The sequence below is a fragment of the Lithobates pipiens genome, unplaced genomic scaffold (genome assembly GCF_037356315.1).
Source record: "Lithobates pipiens isolate NorthernLeopardFrog02 unplaced genomic scaffold, aLitPip1_a1.2 Scaffold_13, whole genome shotgun sequence".
Classification (NCBI taxonomy): Eukaryota; Metazoa; Chordata; class Amphibia; order Anura; family Ranidae; genus Lithobates; species Lithobates pipiens.
Genome location: NW_027507718.1, coordinates 465,841,265 through 465,859,617, shown reverse-complemented (window position 1 = coordinate 465,859,617; position 18,353 = coordinate 465,841,265). Strand labels below are relative to the sequence as shown.

Here is an 18,353-nt window from a genome sequence, read left to right as displayed (position 1 = left end):
GTACGGTGTGCTTTTTTGGGTCAGGGAAGTGAGCCAAATGAATTAAGAAGGTCTGTGTGCTTGATTCCAAAAATTGTTTATAGACATATACATGGTCTACTGATCACATGTGTTGAATTCCTCCGAGATCCATGCCTCATTCATTTTTAGAAATGTGAGGTAGTTAACACTGTGGTGAGCTAGGCGAGTACGCTTATCGGTCACAATCCCCCCTGCTGCGCTGAACGTCCTTTCGGACAGGACACTGGATGAGGGGCAAGCCAACAGTTCGATTGCAAATTGGGCAAGCTCTGGCCAGAGGTCAAGCCTGCCCACCCAGTAGTCTAGGGGTTCATCACTCCTCAGAGCGTCCACATCGGCCGTTAACCCAATGTAGTCGGACACCTGACGGTCTAGGCGTTCCCTGATGCTGGATCCGGATGACACCTGTCGATGGGTCGGCTGAAAGAATGACCTCATATCCGAAGTCACCAACACATCTTCAAACCGGCCTCTTCTTGCAGGCGCTGTTGGATTGGTACCCGCAAATCCTTCTCTGGGAGTGGGAATTGCTCCTCTGCCAGCGCACGCAAAAGCAGAATGCAGCATTTCTCGAAGCAAGGCCTGGAAGTGCTGCATTCTGACAGCCCTCTGCGACGGCGGTAACATTTCCGCCATTTTGTGTTTGTACCGGGGGTCTAAGTACGTTGCCACCCAGTACTGGTCCTTGACCCTCATGCTTTTTATACGGGGGTCCCTATTAAAACACTGGAGCATGAAGGCCCCCATTTGCACTAAAGTGGAAGCGGTGTGGTGGCCTGGCTCCTGCTCATCATCCAGGATAATGTCGTCCTCTTCATTCTCCTCTCCCCATCCTCGCACAACAGGGATCCCAGAAAGGTTTAAAGCATGCTCTTCTTGCTCCTGCTCATCCGCCCCGGCACCATCCTCCTCTGACTCCTCATCAGACTCCTGTTGTTGACTTGTCTCAGATAGAGTAGCCCCCCCTGGGAATTCATCCAGCATTGCGACTTCCTCATCTTCCCGCTCCTGCTCCTCCACAGCCTGATCAATGACACGACGCAATGCACGCTCCAGAAAGAAGGCATAAGGTACCATGTCACTGATGGCGCCATGGCTGCGACTGACCAGTTTGGTGATCTCCTCAAATGGCCGCAGAAGTCTGCATGTGTCGCGCATGAGCAGCCACTGGCGCGGTGAAAAAAAACCCAGCTCCCCAGAACCGTTTCTTTCGCAGAGTTCATACAGGTAGACGTTAACTGCACGTTTCTGCTGGAGCAGCCTATCAAGCATATAGAAGGTTGAGTTCCATCGCGTCGGGCAATCGCAAATAAGACGTCTGACCGGCAGATGGTGTCGCCGCTGAATGTCAGCAAGGCGAGCCATGGCCGTGTAAGATCTTCTGAAATGGGCCGAGATTTTCCTTGCCTGCCGCAAGATGTCCTGGACCCCAGGGTATTTGACAAGGAATCGCTGCACGACCAAGTTTAAGACGTGTGCCATGCACGGCACGTGCGTGATTTTGCCCTGTTTCAATGCGCTAAGCAGATTGGCACCGTTGTCACACACCACTTTACCAACTGTCAAATTGAGCGGTGTTAGCCACTCATCTGCCTGTGAACGCAAAGCTGAAAGGAGTGCCGGGCCAGTGTGGCTCTTTGCTTCCAGGCACAACAGACGCAGCACGGCATGGCAACGTCTCACCTGGCATGTGGAATAGGTTCTGGGGAGCTTGGGCGGTGCAGTGGAAGAGACGCTAGCAGCGGAAAAGGAGGAGGCAGCTGAGGAGGAGAGGGAGGAGGATGGAGTAGGAGGAGGAGAAGAAGAGTCAGGCCTGCATGCAATCCGTGGCGGTAAAACCAAATCTACACGGGTGCCACGGGTTACATGCTTGACGGCCGTCAGAAGGTTCACCCAGTGGGCAGTAAAACTGATATACCTTCCCTGCCCGTGTTTGCTAGACCACGTGTCTGTGGTCAGATGTATCTTGGCACCGACACTGTGTGCCAGAGATACATTCACTTGCCGCTGAACATGGCCATATAGCTCTGGGATGCCCTTCTCTGAGAAATACTTCCTTCCTGGGACCTTCCATTGTGGTGTTCCAATGGCCACAAATTTGCGAAAGGCCTCCGAGTCCACCAGTTTATATGGCAGTAGTTGGCGGGCTATGAGTTCTGACAAGCCAGCCGCCAACCGTTGGGCAAGAGGGTTATCCGGCGTCATCATTTTTTTACGCTCAAACATTAGGCCCACGGAAGCCTGCCTTTTTGCAGAAAAATGTGAGCTTGGCGTGATGGAAGGTGGAGTGGAGGACAATTGTGAGGAGAGAGGAGAAGGAGAAGTAGAAGACGAGGCTGGACGGTGAGAGCCTGCAGTGTGGCTTTGTGTGTTCCGTTGCTCCCACTGGGCTCGGTGATGGCTGCTCATGTGCCTTCTTAAGGCGGTCGTCCCTAGGTGAGTATTGGGCTTACCGCGACTAACGCGTTGACTGCAAAGATTGCAGATGGCAACGCTATTGTCAGCAGCGGACACGTTAAAAAAAGCCCACACTGCGGAGCCATGTGCCGGTGTCCTGGGAGCGCCAGATGTGACCGTACATGGTCGATGACTCGCTCCTGATACATTTGCAGTCTGCTTTGTCCCTGCTGTGCAATGTAAGTCATTGCTGCTTCTCCTCCCTATCTGCTGGTCCATATCTCCCTCTGAACTCCCCTCCTCTTCCTCTCTTGTGGGCACCCACGTGACATCACTAGACACGTCATCATCAACGTCACCTTCCCCACCGCTATAAGTAGAGTAGGCAGCAACACCGGGGACCAACCTCCTCCTTGGGCTGATCTGGGTACTGGCGTCAGACTGCTGAGTAGCGCTTGTTGCTACCTCCTCTTCCTGATCCAATACCAAGAGTGGCTGCGCATCAGAAATGTCCTCTTGATATGGATCGGAAAATAATTCCAGTGACTCAAGCGGAAGGTATGTGGTGGTGGTGGTGGTGGTCGTGTTGTTGGTGGTAGTGTCTTTGGGGGTGCACATAGCAGAGAGTGAAGAAGAGGGTGCAGATCGAGAGGATGAGGAGGGTGCAGAAGAGTAAGGCTGAGCGAGCCACTCAACCAAGTCTGGTGCATCCTTTAAAGTAATTGAACGCACCTTCTGCAACTTCCCACTTTGGCTCAAGCCTGTTGCTCCTGCCCTACCCCTACCACCCCTGCGGAAGGGCCTGCCTCTTCCTCTGCCTGTCATTTTTTAAATGACCCTGTGACAAAACTCTTAGTCCCTATACCGATGAAGGACTGCTGCAGTATAGGGCAGCGGTCAGCAGTGGTGCACGGCAACCCTATGTATTGTGGACCGATAGCGGTCCTTACAGAACAGCAGACTGTAACGCACTCAGGCCTATGTACCGTAGCACCCTATACCAAGTTACCAGTCCTTATAAGAACTTTTGTGGACCAAGCAGGTTGTGTGTTAGTGATTAGCAGACTGTACGTCAGTCCCTATACCAATGAAGGACTGCTGCAGTATAGGGCAGCGGTCAGCAGTAGTGCACGGCAACCCTATGTATTGTGGACCGATAGCGGTCCTTACAGAACAGCAGACTGTACTGCACTCAGGCCTATGTACCGTAGCACCCTATACCAAGTTACCAGTCCTTATAAAAACTTTTGTGGACCAAGCAGGTTGTGTGTTAGTGTTTAGCAGACTGTGCGTCAGTCCCTATACCGCTGAAGGACTGCTGCAGTATAGGGCAGCGGTCAGCAGTAGTGCACGGCAACCCTATGTATTGTGGACCGATAGCGGTCCTTACAGAACAGCAGACTGTAACGCACTCAGGCCTATGTACCGTAGCACCCTATACCAAGTTACCAGTCCTTATAAGAACTTTTGTGGACCAAGCAGGTTGTGTGTTAGTGATTAGCAGACTGTACGTCAGTCCCTATACCAATGAAGGACTGCTGCAGTATAGGGCAGCGGTCAGCAGTAGTGCACGGCAACCCTATGTATTGTGGACCGATAGCGGTCCTTACAGAACAGCAGACTGTACTGCACTCAGGCCTATGTACCGTAGCACCCTATACCAAGTTACCAGTCCTTATAAAAACTTTTGTGGACCAAGCAGGTTGTGTGTTAGTGTTTAGCAGACTGTGCGTCAGTCCCTATACCGCTGAAGGACTGCTGCAGTATAGGGCAGCGGTCAGCAGTAGTGCACGGCAACCCTATGTATTGTGGACCGATAGCGGTCCTTACAGAACAGCAGACTGTACTGCACTCAGGCCTATGTACCGTAGCACCCTATACCAAGTTACCAGTCCTTATAAAAACTTTTGTGGACCAAGCAGGTTGTGTGTTAGTGTTTAGCAGACTGTGCGTCAGTCCCTATACCGCTGAAGGACTGCTGCAGTATAGGGCAGCGGTCAGCAGTAGTGCACGGCAACCCTATGTATTGTGGACCGATAGCGGTCCTTACAGAACAGCAGACTGTAACGCACTCAGGCCTATGTACCGTAGCACCCTATACCAAGTTACCAGTCCTTATAAGAACTTTTGTGGACCAAGCAGGTTGTGTGTTAGTGATTAGCAGACTGTACGTCAGTCCCTATACCAATGAAGGACTGCTGCAGTATAGGGCAGCGGTCAGCAGTAGTGCACGGCAACCCTATGTATTGTGGACCGATAGCGGTCCTTACAGAACAGCAGACTGTACTGCACTCAGGCCTATGTACCGTAGCACCCTATACCAAGTTACCAGTCCTTATAAAAACTTTTGTGGACCAAGCAGGTTGTGTGTTAGTGTTTAGCAGACTGTGCGTCAGTCCCTATACCGCTGAAGGACTGCTGCAGTATAGGGCAGCGGTCAGCAGTAGTGCACGGCAACCCTATGTATTGTGGACCGATAGCGGTCCTTACAGAACAGCAGACTGTACTGCACTCAGGCCTATGTACCGTAGCACCCTATACCAAGTTACCAGTCCTTATAAAAACTTTTGTGGACCAAGCAGGTTGTGTGTTAGTGTTTAGCAGACTGTGCGTCAGTCCCTATACCGCTGAAGGACTGCTGCAGTATAGGGCAGCGGTCAGCAGTAGTGCACGGCAACCCTATGTATTGTGGACCGATAGCGGTCCTTACAGAACAGCAGACTGTAACGCACTCAGGCCTATGTACCGTAGCACCCTATACCAAGTTACCAGTCCTTATAAGAACTTTTGTGGACCAAGCAGGTTGTGTGTTAGTGATTAGCAGACTGTACGTCAGTCCCTATACCAATGAAGGACTGCTGCAGTATAGGGCAGCGGTCAGCAGTAGTGCACGGCAACCCTATGTATTGTGGACCGATAGCGGTCCTTACAGAACAGCAGACTGTAACGCACTCAGGCCTATGTACCGTAGCACCCTATACCAAGTTACCAGTCCTTATAAGAACTTTTGTGGACCAAGCAGGTTGTGTGTTAGTGATTAGCAGACTGTACGTCAGTCCCTATACCAATGAAGGACTGCTGCAGTATAGGGCAGCGGTCAGCAGTAGTGCACGGCAACCCTATGTATTGTGGACCGATAGCGGTCCTTACAGAACAGCAGACTGTAACGCACTCAGGCCTATGTACCGTAGCACCCTATACCAAGTTACCAGTCCTTATAAGAACTTTTGTGGACCAAGCAGGTTGTGTGTTAGTGATTAGCAGACTGTACGTCAGTCCCTATACCAATGAAGGACTGCTGCAGTATAGGGCAGCGGTCAGCAGTAGTGCACGGCAACCCTATGTATTGTGGACCGATAGCGGTCCTTACAGAACAGCAGACTGTACTGCACTCAGGCCTATGTACCGTAGCACCCTATACCAAGTTACCAGTCCTTATAAAAACTTTTGTGGACCAAGCAGGTTGTGTGTTAGTGTTTAGCAGACTGTGCGTCAGTCCCTATACCGCTGAAGGACTGCTGCAGTATAGGGCAGCGGTCAGCAGTAGTGCACGGCAACCCTATGTATTGTGGACCGATAGCGGTCCTTACAGAACAGCAGACTGTAACGCACTCAGGCCTATGTACCGTAGCACCCTATACCAAGTTACCAGTCCTTATAAGAACTTTTGTGGACCAAGCAGGTTGTGTGTTAGTGATTAGCAGACTGTACGTCAGTCCCTATACCAATGAAGGACTGGTGCAGTATAGGGCAGCGGTCAGCAGTAGTGCACGGCAACCCTATGTATTGTGGACCGATAGCGGTCCTTACAGAACAGCAGACTGTACTGCACTCAGGCCTATGTACCGTAGCACCCTATACCAAGTTACCAGTCCTTATAAGAACTTTTGTGGACCAAGCAGGTTGTGTGTTAGTGATTAGCAGACTGTACGTCAGTCCCTATACCAATGAAGGACTGCTGCAGTATAGGGCAGCGGTCAGCAGTAGTGCACGGCAACCCTATGTATTGTGGACCGATAGCGGTCCTTACAGAACAGCAGACTGTACTGCACTCAGGCCTATGTACCGTAGCACCCTATACCAAGTTACCAGTCCTTATAAGAACTTTTGTGGACCAAGCAGGTTGTGTATTAGTGTTTAGCAGACTGTGCGTCAGTCCCTATACCGCTGAAGGACTGCTGCAGTATAGGGCAGCGGTCAGCAGTAGTGCACGGCAACCCTATGTATTGTGGACCGATAGCGGTCCTTACAGAACAGCAGACTGTACTGCACTCAGGCCTATGTACCGTAGCACCCTATACCAAGTTACCAGTCCTTATAAAAACTTTTGTGGACCAAGCAGGTTGTGTGTTAGTGTTTAGCAGACTGTGCGTCAGTCCCTATACCGCTGAAGGACTGCTGCAGTATAGGGCAGCGGTCAGCAGTAGTGCACGGCAACCCTATGTATTGTGGACCGATAGCGGTCCTTACAGAACAGCAGACTGTACTGCACTCAGGCCTATGTACCGTAGCACCCTATACCAAGTTACCAGTCCTTATAAAAACTTTTGTGGACCAAGCAGGTTGTGTGTTAGTGTTTAGCAGACTGTGCGTCAGTCCCTATACCGCTGAAGGACTGCTGCAGTATAGGGCAGCGGTCAGCAGTAGTGCACGGCAACCCTATGTATTGTGGACCGATAGCGGTCCTTACAGAACAGCAGACTGTAACGCACTCAGGCCTATGTACCGTAGCACCCTATACCAAGTTACCAGTCCTTATAAGAACTTTTGTGGACCAAGCAGGTTGTGTGTTAGTGATTAGCAGACTGTACGTCAGTCCCTATACCAATGAAGGACTGCTGCAGTATAGGGCAGCGGTCAGCAGTAGTGCACGGCAACCCTATGTATTGTGGACCGATAGCGGTCCTTACAGAACAGCAGACTGTACTGCACTCAGGCCTATGTACCGTAGCACCCTATACCAAGTTACCAGTCCTTATAAAAACTTTTGTGGACCAAGCAGGTTGTGTGTTAGTGTTTAGCAGACTGTGCGTCAGTCCCTATACCGCTGAAGGACTGCTGCAGTATAGGGCAGCGGTCAGCAGTAGTGCACGGCAACCCTATGTATTGTGGACCGATAGCGGTCCTTACAGAACAGCAGACTGTAACGCACTCAGGCCTATGTACCGTAGCACCCTATACCAAGTTACCAGTCCTTATAAGAACTTTTGTGGACCAAGCAGGTTGTGTGTTAGTGATTAGCAGACTGTACGTCAGTCCCTATACCAATGAAGGACTGCTGCAGTATAGGGCAGCGGTCAGCAGTAGTGCACGGCAACCCTATGTATTGTGGACCGATAGCGGTCCTTACAGAACAGCAGACTGTAACGCACTCAGGCCTATGTACCGTAGCACCCTATACCAAGTTACCAGTCCTTATAAGAACTTTTGTGGACCAAGCAGGTTGTGTGTTAGTGATTAGCAGACTGTACGTCAGTCCCTATACCAATGAAGGACTGCTGCAGTATAGGGCAGCGGTCAGCAGTAGTGCACGGCAACCCTATGTATTGTGGACCGATAGCGGTCCTTACAGAACAGCAGACTGTAACGCACTCAGGCCTATGTACCGTAGCACCCTATACCAAGTTACCAGTCCTTATAAGAACTTTTGTGGACCAAGCAGGTTGTGTGTTAGTGATTAGCAGACTGTACGTCAGTCCCTATACCAATGAAGGACTGCTGCAGTATAGGGCAGCGGTCAGCAGTAGTGCACGGCAACCCTATGTATTGTGGACCGATAGCGGTCCTTACAGAACAGCAGACTGTACTGCACTCAGGCCTATGTACCGTAGCACCCTATACCAAGTTACCAGTCCTTATAAAAACTTTTGTGGACCAAGCAGGTTGTGTGTTAGTGTTTAGCAGACTGTGCGTCAGTCCCTATACCGCTGAAGGACTGCTGCAGTATAGGGCAGCGGTCAGCAGTAGTGCACGGCAACCCTATGTATTGTGGACCGATAGCGGTCCTTACAGAACAGCAGACTGTAACGCACTCAGGCCTATGTACCGTAGCACCCTATACCAAGTTACCAGTCCTTATAAGAACTTTTGTGGACCAAGCAGGTTGTGTGTTAGTGATTAGCAGACTGTACGTCAGTCCCTATACCAATGAAGGACTGCTGCAGTATAGGGCAGCGGTCAGCAGTAGTGCACGGCAACCCTATGTATTGTGGACCGATAGCGGTCCTTACAGAACAGCAGACTGTACTGCACTCAGGCCTATGTACCGTAGCACCCTATACCAAGTTACCAGTCCTTATAAGAACTTTTGTGGACCAAGCAGGTTGTGTGTTAGTGATTAGCAGACTGTACGTCAGTCCCTATACCAATGAAGGACTGCTGCAGTATAGGGCAGCGGTCAGCAGTAGTGCACGGCAACCCTATGTATTGTGGACCGATAGCGGTCCTTACAGAACAGCAGACTGTACTGCACTCAGGCCTATGTACCGTAGCACCCTATACCAAGTTACCAGTCCTTATAAGAACTTTTGTGGACCAAGCAGGTTGTGTATTAGTGTTTAGCAGACTGTGCGTCAGTCCCTATACCGCTGAAGGACTGCTGCAGTATAGGGCAGCGGTCAGCAGTAGTGCACGGCAACCCTATGTATTGTGGACCGATAGCGGTCCTTACAGAACAGCAGACTGTACCGCACCCAAGCCTATGTACCGTAGCACCCTAGACAGACCAAGTTACCAGTCCTGATAAAGAGCTTTGTGGAACAAGTGAGTTGTGAATGATTAGCAGACTGCAGCAGAAGGGCAGCAGTCAAGTATAATATTCTTTCTATATTTGGAAGAAAGAATATTATACGTGTACAAGCCTATTACCGTACCACTGATACCAGTCCTGAAAAGAACCTTTGTGGAACTAATAGTAACAGCAAGTCTTTAAAATTATCCTCACTGCCTGACACACTGCTTCCTGCCTGTCCCTATACAAATTGGCAAAAAAGAGTAGGCTGGAACGATTAGCTGGAACAGCTCTTTTGTGGACCTGATAGTAACAGCTAATGATGATGATGATGATGATGATGAAGAAAGACTAATCTGGCTGAGCTGTCCCTAAAATAGCAGCATACAGCGCTCTGTCCCTTTATCTAAACTGACAAAAGAAACTCAGGCTGCTGACCTAACACCTATACCAGTCCTGAAAAGAACTTTTGTGTACCAAATAGCTAGCGTTTTCTCTGTCCCTACTCCACACAGGATCCTTTCCCTACAGTGACAGAAGAAAGAATGTAAAATGGCCACCGGATCGGGTGTATTTATAGGTTAGGGGGAATGTCCAAGTGTCCATGAGCTGTCATGTCTCAATTGGTTGTCCTGTAACACATGATAAACGTGTCACGAAAGGTTAAAGTTCTTGTATACATTAAACACGTAAGTCCGCCGGGGCGAACGACGGAAAAAGGCGTTCGAACCCGCGGACGGCGAAAGTCGGAAATTCGCCGCGAAACGACCGCCGGGCGAACCGTTCGGCCATCACTACAGCTCCCCCAGAGTTATCATGGGCCTCTTGGCTGCTTCTCTGATTAATGCTCTCCTTGCCCACCCTGACAATTTAGGTGGATGGCCATGTCTTGGTAGGTTTGGGGACTTTTCATGATCTGGTCCCATAGACTGATAGAGTTTGCAGCTTGGGGACAAACTTTTTCCCTGTTCGGGAGTTCTGGCGAAAACTGAACAGGGGTGTATTTGGCCAATCACGACATACCAGCTTCCAGATGCCTTCATTCCATTCAAGTGATATTACAGGACCTCTGTCCACTCCTCCTTTTGAAAGCCATGCTCCCTTCAACATCATCTGATCCCACTATAGCACAAACAGGCAAATACTACAGTATATGAAGGTGCCTATGCTATCCTGAACTCAGGTGCAGTGCAGCAGCATTATCACCCCATCATAGAAAGCTGCGTGAGCTAGACTTCACTAGCTGGTTCAACAAGTATCTGTGAGACTTTGCGGGGGAGGGGGGGGGGGGCAGCAAGGAATAAAAAAAAAAAAATTTACTTACATATTGTATGTTTCTACAATTGTTGCAGCACATTTTTTTTAATTGTACACTGCCTTGAAAAAGTATTCACACCCTTTGAAATTTTCCAAATTTTGTCATGTTACAACCAAAAATGTAAATGTATTTATTATTTTATTGGGCTTTTATGTGATAGACCAACACAAAGTGGCACATAATTGTAAGGTGGAAGGAAAATGATAAATGGTTTTCAATTTTTTTTACAAATAAATATGTAAAAAGTGTGTCGTGCATTTGTATTCAGCCCCCCTGAGTCAATACTTTGTAAAACCAACTTTCACTGAAATTACAGCTGTAAGTCTTTTTGGGTATGTCTCTACCAGCTTTGCACACCTAGAGAATTGCATTTTTGTCATTCTTCTTTGTAAAATAGCTCAAGCTCTGTCAGATTGAATGGAGAGCGTCTGTGAAAAACAATTTTCAAGTCCTGCCACAGATTCTCAATTCGATTTAGGTTTAGTCGTTGACTGGGCTGTTCTAAAACATGAATATGCTTTGATCTAAACCATTCCATTGTAGCTCTGGCTGTATGTTTAGTCTTGTTGTCCTGCTGGAAGGTGAACCTCTGCGCCAGTCTCAAGTTTTTTTGGAGACTCTAATAGGATTTCTTATAAGATTTCCCTGTATTTTGCTCCATACATCTTCCCATCAACTCTGACCAGCTTCCCTGTCCCTGCTGAAGGAAAGCATCCACACAACATGATGCTGCCACCACCATGTTTCACAGTGGGGATGGTGTGTTCAGGGTGATATGCAGTGTTAGTTTTTATGCCACACATAGCGTTTTGCTTTTAAGCCAAAAAGTTAAATTTTGGTCTCATATGACCAGAGCACCTTTTTCCACATGTTTGCTGAGTCACCCACATGGCTTCTCGCAAACGGCAAACAGGACTTCTTATGGCTTTCTTTCAACAATGGCATTCTTCTTGCCACCCTTCCATAAAGGCCAGATTTGTGGCGTGCACGACTAATAGTTGTCCTGTGGACAGATTCTCCCACCTGAGCTGTGGATCTCTGCAGCTCCTCCAGAGTTACGATGGACCTCTTGGCTGCTTCTCTGATGAACGCTCTCCTTGCCTGGCCTGTCAGATTAGGTGGATGGCCATTTCTTGGGAGGTTTCCAAATGCCATACTCTTTCCATTTTCGGATGATGGATTGAACAGTGCTCCGTGAGATGTTCAAAGCTTGAGATATTTTTTTATAACCTAACCCTGCTTTAAACTTCTCTGCAACTTAATCCCTGACCTGTCTGGTGTGTTCCTTGGCCTTCAAGATGCGTGTTTCATGAGTCAGTTTTTATTGCTGCCTGTGCTTCCGTTAATGTGATTCTCTGTTTGTCCTGTTTACCATTATCATTGAAGTTGAAAGTAAAAGAAAATCACAAATTTTGGGTTAACCCCCAAAAAGTAATAGAGGGGAAATCTTCCAATGGAGATACTAGTTCTGGTGACCCGGGGGTCCCCAAGGAATTCCCTTAATTTGCATTGATTTCCTCTCACTTCCTGTTTGCTTATGAGACAGGAAGTGAAGGGAAATCTACACAATGGTACACAGATGGCAAAAAAAAAAAATCTGACAGTGGTTGTAACCCTCCCTTACTCTATATATAATTTTATTTTATTTTTTTAAAGTTTTGCCGTTAAGCGAATAGATAGATAGATAAATAGATAGATAGATTACCTCTTAATTTTTCCAGTGGATCATGACATCCTTCCTCATCACTTGCAAAGAAGCGATCGCAGTCTAGAAAGTAAGGCCATGCCATGTCAATAGCATCAAAGGCAGGAAGGCAATTCTTCTTTAGCATCTCACAGATTTTCCTGCATGGTTTTACAATCTTATTCTTCTCACATCGTGGAGCCAGGACTGCACATCCCAGGAGCCTCAAGTCAGGATTACATTCTCCTTTTAGCAAATTGTCAATGACACTCAGCAGGATGTACTCAGCACTGAATTCTGTATCCCCTCTTGATCGATGGTCTAATGAATTTGGGTACATGGTTTTGCTATAGGGCAAGTCATCACAATATCCCAGGACATTGTCGGTACACGTTCCTGGGAAAAAAACACAGGGATTAACTTTTGGATCTCCAAAGATGAGGTTTCAAAATACAAAACCAAGAAAAAACAAACACATATTTAAAAGGGGAATTTAACTTTTCTAAAGAAAAATCTGGCCATAGATGGATAGAATTTTGAACGCAATTTCTTAGTAAAAGTCTTAGGAAAATGTGTATGAAAATTCTAAGAACGCGCTCTTAGAACATTTGTCTGTCATTCAAAAGATTTAGTTTTAACATTTAATTTTGGAATAAATAGACGTTACTGAACAAAAACCCTAATAATATTTAGAAACATAACAAAATTTCTTAGAACCTGTGCATGCTGGGTCCGTTTCTTAGAACCTTAGAACTGGTGCATGCTGGGTCGGTGACATCACAAGGGGGCGGTGCCACTAGGTGATGTCGCCAGCTGGCCCTACCCTTACCTATAAAAGGACTGTCAAATGGCAAGCCAGTCATTCTGCGTTTTTTTTGTTTTTATTTCCTTTTTCAGGTCCGGTGGTGGGGCGGGCTTCATGATTGACAATGGATCTATATTGGAGGGGCACTGTTTTTATTATTTTTGACACTTTTTTGATGAATGGGTACTCATACTGATTCACATGGGGGGGGTGGGATCTGGGGGCTCCCTTGATAAAGAGGGCTTCCAGATTCCGATAAGACCTCTACCCGCAGACCCCCACAACCACAGCTCAGGGTTGTGGGGAAGAGGCCCTGGTCTCCATCAACATGGAGACAAGGTGCTTTGGGGTGGGGGGAGGGGAGAGCCCCCCTGCCCCAAGGCACCCACCCAATGTTGAGGGCATGTGGCCAGGTATGGTTCAGGAGGGGGGACTCTCGCTTGTACCCCCCTTTCATGATCTGCTGGGCTGCATGTTCAGATAAGGGTCTGGTATGAGTTTTGGTGGGAACTCCATGGCATTTTTTTTTAACTTTATCTTAGGGTTTCTCTTAAAATCCATACCAGACCCTAAAGGCCTGGTATGCATTGGGGGGGACTCCACACTGGTATTTTTCATAATTTTAAATTGGCAGCATGTTTTCTTTACAGTCAGCTGTCAGCAGGAAACCCGCTACACTGCCGGCTTCTGGGTCACATGCCGAGCATCTACTCTTCTACATTGTGAACACAGGAGGATGGCATGGGCATCATTCAGGGAACACTTTTAATTTTCTGAATGAATTGCAAAGAAACTCTCTGACTGTACAAGGTGGGAAGCCAAGGCAATGTCATCAAGATGAAATGCAAAGTGTTCTTTGAACGTGCTCTCTAAGGTTAGCTGTGAGATTATAGTGGATGCCCCTTCTCCTTATACAGCTGTCAGAAAATACAGCTAGCAAGGAGGCAATTGTATTGACAAGCGTTACTTTTCTTCATCTCCAAGCACTTGCCCACTTGCCTGGAACATTTTAGCTTACAAGCTCCCCTTTCCCTGTATTGCTTGTGAGATGCTTGTCTCAGGCAAGTGCTTGGAGATGAAGAAAAGTGTCATCTGTCAAAGCAGCTGTCTCCTTGCTAGCTGCATTGCTAGATGGCTGTTTATGGAGGATGGGCGATATTGAAGGCATGGATTGTGGACAGCCACACTCCGATAAAAGCCTTTATTGTAATGAATAGCCAATGATCATGTTGCTTAGTCATAGCATTGGAGAATTGACGCCCTGTCCAACCTCACAGCCAGCCAAAGACAGCACTTTGTCCCCTGGGGAACAGAACACATTAATAAAAATGGAAGTGAGACTTCTTCTTGAAAGTGACTTTTTCACTCACAAAATAGACAGGTTCCCTTGATAGGTCACTCCTTCATTGATACTTTTCCTCTGCTACCTCGCTGCCTATTGTAAGTTCCATACTGGTCTGTGTCAGAGCTTACACAAAATGAATGACCTTTTACTCTTCCCCAGGTGATAGTGTTTGGGCCTTGCTAATGGATGCTCAGGCCTGAACACCACATCCTCGGAGAAGTTCAAATGCTTCCACATGTTTCCAAGTACCCTGACAGAAGAATAGTGCAGAAGGAGACTGTGGTGAGCGCAGTGAGTATTAGCAGTTGAGAAGAAAAGTTTTTCTAAGTAAACATGCAAAGTTTGTCCAGAATGCCCAACTTAACTTACAACTAATGTTTTTTTTTGTTTTGTTTTTTATGAAGTGGGGAAGGATCAGAATGTCTGTAAGATTACTGTTTGTGTTCCCATTTAGGAACAGTCATTAAAAGCAAGTAAAGCACTAAAACGACTTAACTTTATTTTGGGGAGTTAATTTGAGCGCTTTACTTGTGTTCAATGACTGTTGCTATCCCACTATAACAGTGGTCACTTTTGAGCTGCTGAAGAACTACCCATGCACCTGGCACTGTACATAAGTAGTGGTCCAATTGTTGCAATCTAGCACCTGCCTTCTTTTTTCAGTTCCCACTTAGGAGATTTCCTTTCAGTTCCTGTTCTCTCTGTCACCTCTTATGTAGAATATAATACAAAATCCCTAAAACTAAGGCATGGATGGCAAAAAAAAAAAAATATATTAAAAAATGATGCAGGCTTCGACCCTTCACAAATATATCCAAAATTATCTAGCTTTTTAATTGGCATTATGCATTAATGAGACTGTGCTGCCTTCCAAATTTGTAGTAGCTAATATAGGCTCCTTTTAATAATATTCCCATGCAAGAGAAGAGCTTCCCCTCCTGTACAGGAAAATACAACTGCCATTTCAAAAAGGTCATGTTACCGTTTATACCAGGATGGCAACTCTAAAAGTAAAGGAGAACTGTTCAGTGAGCCTAGGTCAAGTGTCTGTGATAGGCTGCACCTCCATTGTCCACACTAGTTCAGCCACCAGAATTATCTAAAGTATTTAGTGCACACATTACTGCATGAATCACTTACCTTTCTCTGAAGCAGGATCTGTGCATCGCCCTGCAAATATTAAAATAAGAAAAGGTTAAAAACTCAACTTATAAGGAATAGCTATAGATTAGCAACACATGCATTGTTTGTGTTCTGACGCTGCTGTGAGAAAAGTTGGTGCTTCCCACCAAAAAAAACCTGAAGTATGTTTGCTGTCCACGTTGAAGTTTAGGTATGACTATTTTTACATAGTTACATTGCTTCAGCTTGAACCAGTAAAAGTATGTATGTGCCATATCTGTAGTGCCATGCCAAGCATCTACTCTTCTACATTGTAAACACAGGAGGATGGCATGGACATCATTTAGGGAACTCTTTTAATTTTCTGGATGAATGCAAAGAAATTTTCTGACTGTACAAGGTGGGAAGACGGGGAGACATCATTAAGAGGAGATTAAGTGTTCTCTGAATGGCACCTGTGCCCTGCAAGAGACCCCCTGTGTTTAGTAAGCAGCAAGGCAGATGCTCAGCACAGGATCCTGAAGCTAGTGATGATCACTGTAATAGTGTTTCCTACTACAATGATTTCCAGCTTCCACAGGTTCCCACAGGCATAGCATATAAATGCTTAGATTGGTTCAAGCTAAAGCAATGTAACTATCTAAAAATTACCATACATAAAATTTTGATTTAAAGTGTATAGCCAATTTTTTATGTTTTCAATCAGAGGTGTGCAACCTGTGGCCCATGGACCACATGAGGCCCAAGACAACTATGAATGAGGCTCATCACAAAATCGTAAACTTATGCCGCTTAAACGCGGTCGGATTTTCCAACGGAAAATGTTCGATGGGAGCTTTTGTTCGGAAATTCGGATCGTGTGTAGGCTCCACCGAAAATTCCAATCGTTTGTACACAATTCCGAAGCACAAAGTTCTACGCATGCTCTGAATCAAGCAAGAGAAAATAAAAATTTTTATAAAGCGTCATACACACGATCGGACTTTAAAGCGGTTCTTCACCCTAAAGGGGAAGTTCCGCTAATCTTATCCCTCCCCCCCTCCGGTGCCACAATCGGCACCTTTCAGGGGGGAGGGGGGTGCAGTTACCTGGATAATCCAGGTATCTGCATCCACTTCCGGCCAGACCGCCGCAGACCCCCGCAGACGCTCCCCCCGTTGTGTTCTGGGAAACACACAGTTCCCAGAGACACAGCGGGGGACCATAAGAGACGCGCAGCGCGACTCGCGCATGCGCAGTAGGGAACCGGGCAGTGAAGCCGTCATGCTTCACTTCCCAATTCCCTGACATCGCTGGAACCTGGGACAGGTAAGTGTGATTTTATTAAAAGTCAGCAGCTGCAATATTAGTAGCTGCTGGCTTTTAATATTTTTTTTTTAGGTGCAGCTCCTCTTTAACCAAACTTTCCCGTGGATTTCTGTACAAAGGGCATTGGCCGTGAACTTGTTAAGCATACACATGATTGGACTTTTTCAGCCAACTTTCACAAAATCATGTGGTTTTTCTGCTCTTTACCGCCACCTTTGGTCAACTTTTCTATTGTTGTCTGATCTTTTTCATTGGTTTTTCATTGGTTTTGAGCATGCGTGTTTGTAATATCTGATGCACACCTTCAGAATTAATTTTTCTGCTCATCAGCTCTCCTTATTGTTAGTGTATTTGATGTGTGGCCCAAGACAATTCCTCTTCTTCCAATGCGGCCCAGGAAGGCCAAAAAGTTGGACACCCCTGTTTTAGATACAGTAATAAACCATTACAACCCTTATCATTGGTTTTATTTTTTATTGTCTGTGCTCCACTTGAAAGATTTGCCATCACGTTCTTCCTGACTCAACAGAAATCATGGAAAATTTCTACAAATTCTACAAAGCCCCATACACGCTATCAGATTTTCTGCTGATTTTTGTCTTCAGATTTACCAAAACCATGTAGTGCAAGGGCCTACCTGATTGCATACAAATTGAAACGCCTAAGGTTTGACCTCATATTATATGTTTTTTGTAAATATGAAGGAAAAAATAAGCAGAAAACCTGTTAGTGTGTATCGGGCTTTAGGCTCCATTCACACCTGATCGTGGGTGAAATTGCTGCAATTGCAAATTGCTGCAAAACACAGTATGCGTTTGCGATTATTTCTAATGGCACACCAATCGCGCCAAAATTTTGCCATGATCGTTGCACAGTAAATCATGCTGCAATTGCAGCAAATCGTGTACGCCGCTGTTGCACAAAAGAAGCTCATGTTCCATTTTGAACGACGAGCATGTGTCGCGATTTCCTATTAGTTAACAGAGAGATTTTCTCCTGTGGATGATTTCCCCTTACCTCTTACTCTAGTAACAACTCTAAACTTTTGGACATCACTCAATTTCTGTTACCAGCACAAATAGAAGGGCAAATCTATTCCAACCAAAATATAGAACTGAAAGGGGGGGGGGGGGGGTCTAAGAATAAAAAAGCAACCCAAAATTTAAAGTGGAAGTCAATTTTGGTTTGCTTTTTTATTCTTAGACCCCCCCCCCCCCCCGATCATCCACGATCTAACACTAACCTATCTAGCCCTGTAAAGATTAAATCGCTATACATACCTTTTCTGAAGCCGATCCGACCTGATCCCATGCTGTCAGCTGCAGCTCTGCTGTGGGGAGGGGTTCAGAGGACACAGCTGACAATGGAAGTAGATAATAGTAAGTCTATGGGTGACGTCACTTCCCATTCATTTCACAGCCGTTGTTGGCTGTCTCCTCTGCAGAGCTCCCACTGCTGGAGACTGGACTGGATCAGCTTCAAAAAAGGTATGTATACTGATTTCTTCTTTACAGGGCTAGATAGGTTAGTGTTAGATCCTTTAGGTCCAGTATCTCACAAAAATGAGTACACCCCTCATATTTTTGTAAATATTTTATTATATTTTTTCATGTGACAACACTG

The 18,353-nt window shown here is 46.5% G+C and overlaps 1 protein-coding gene across 1 annotated transcript in view; it reads right to left on the bottom strand.

The window, feature by feature from the left end:
- The window catches only part of CPZ (carboxypeptidase Z), a 170,238-nt gene that overhangs the window by 132,878 nt on the left and 19,007 nt on the right, over nt 1-18,353 (bottom strand). The window contains exons 2-3 of the mRNA XM_077477857.1: nt 15,441-15,470; nt 12,172-12,546 (exon numbers count right to left, since the gene is read on the bottom strand). Of these exons, the coding sequence (XP_077333983.1) occupies nt 12,172-12,546; nt 15,441-15,470 (405 nt within the window). The remainder of the gene's footprint in view (nt 1-12,171; nt 12,547-15,440; nt 15,471-18,353) is intronic.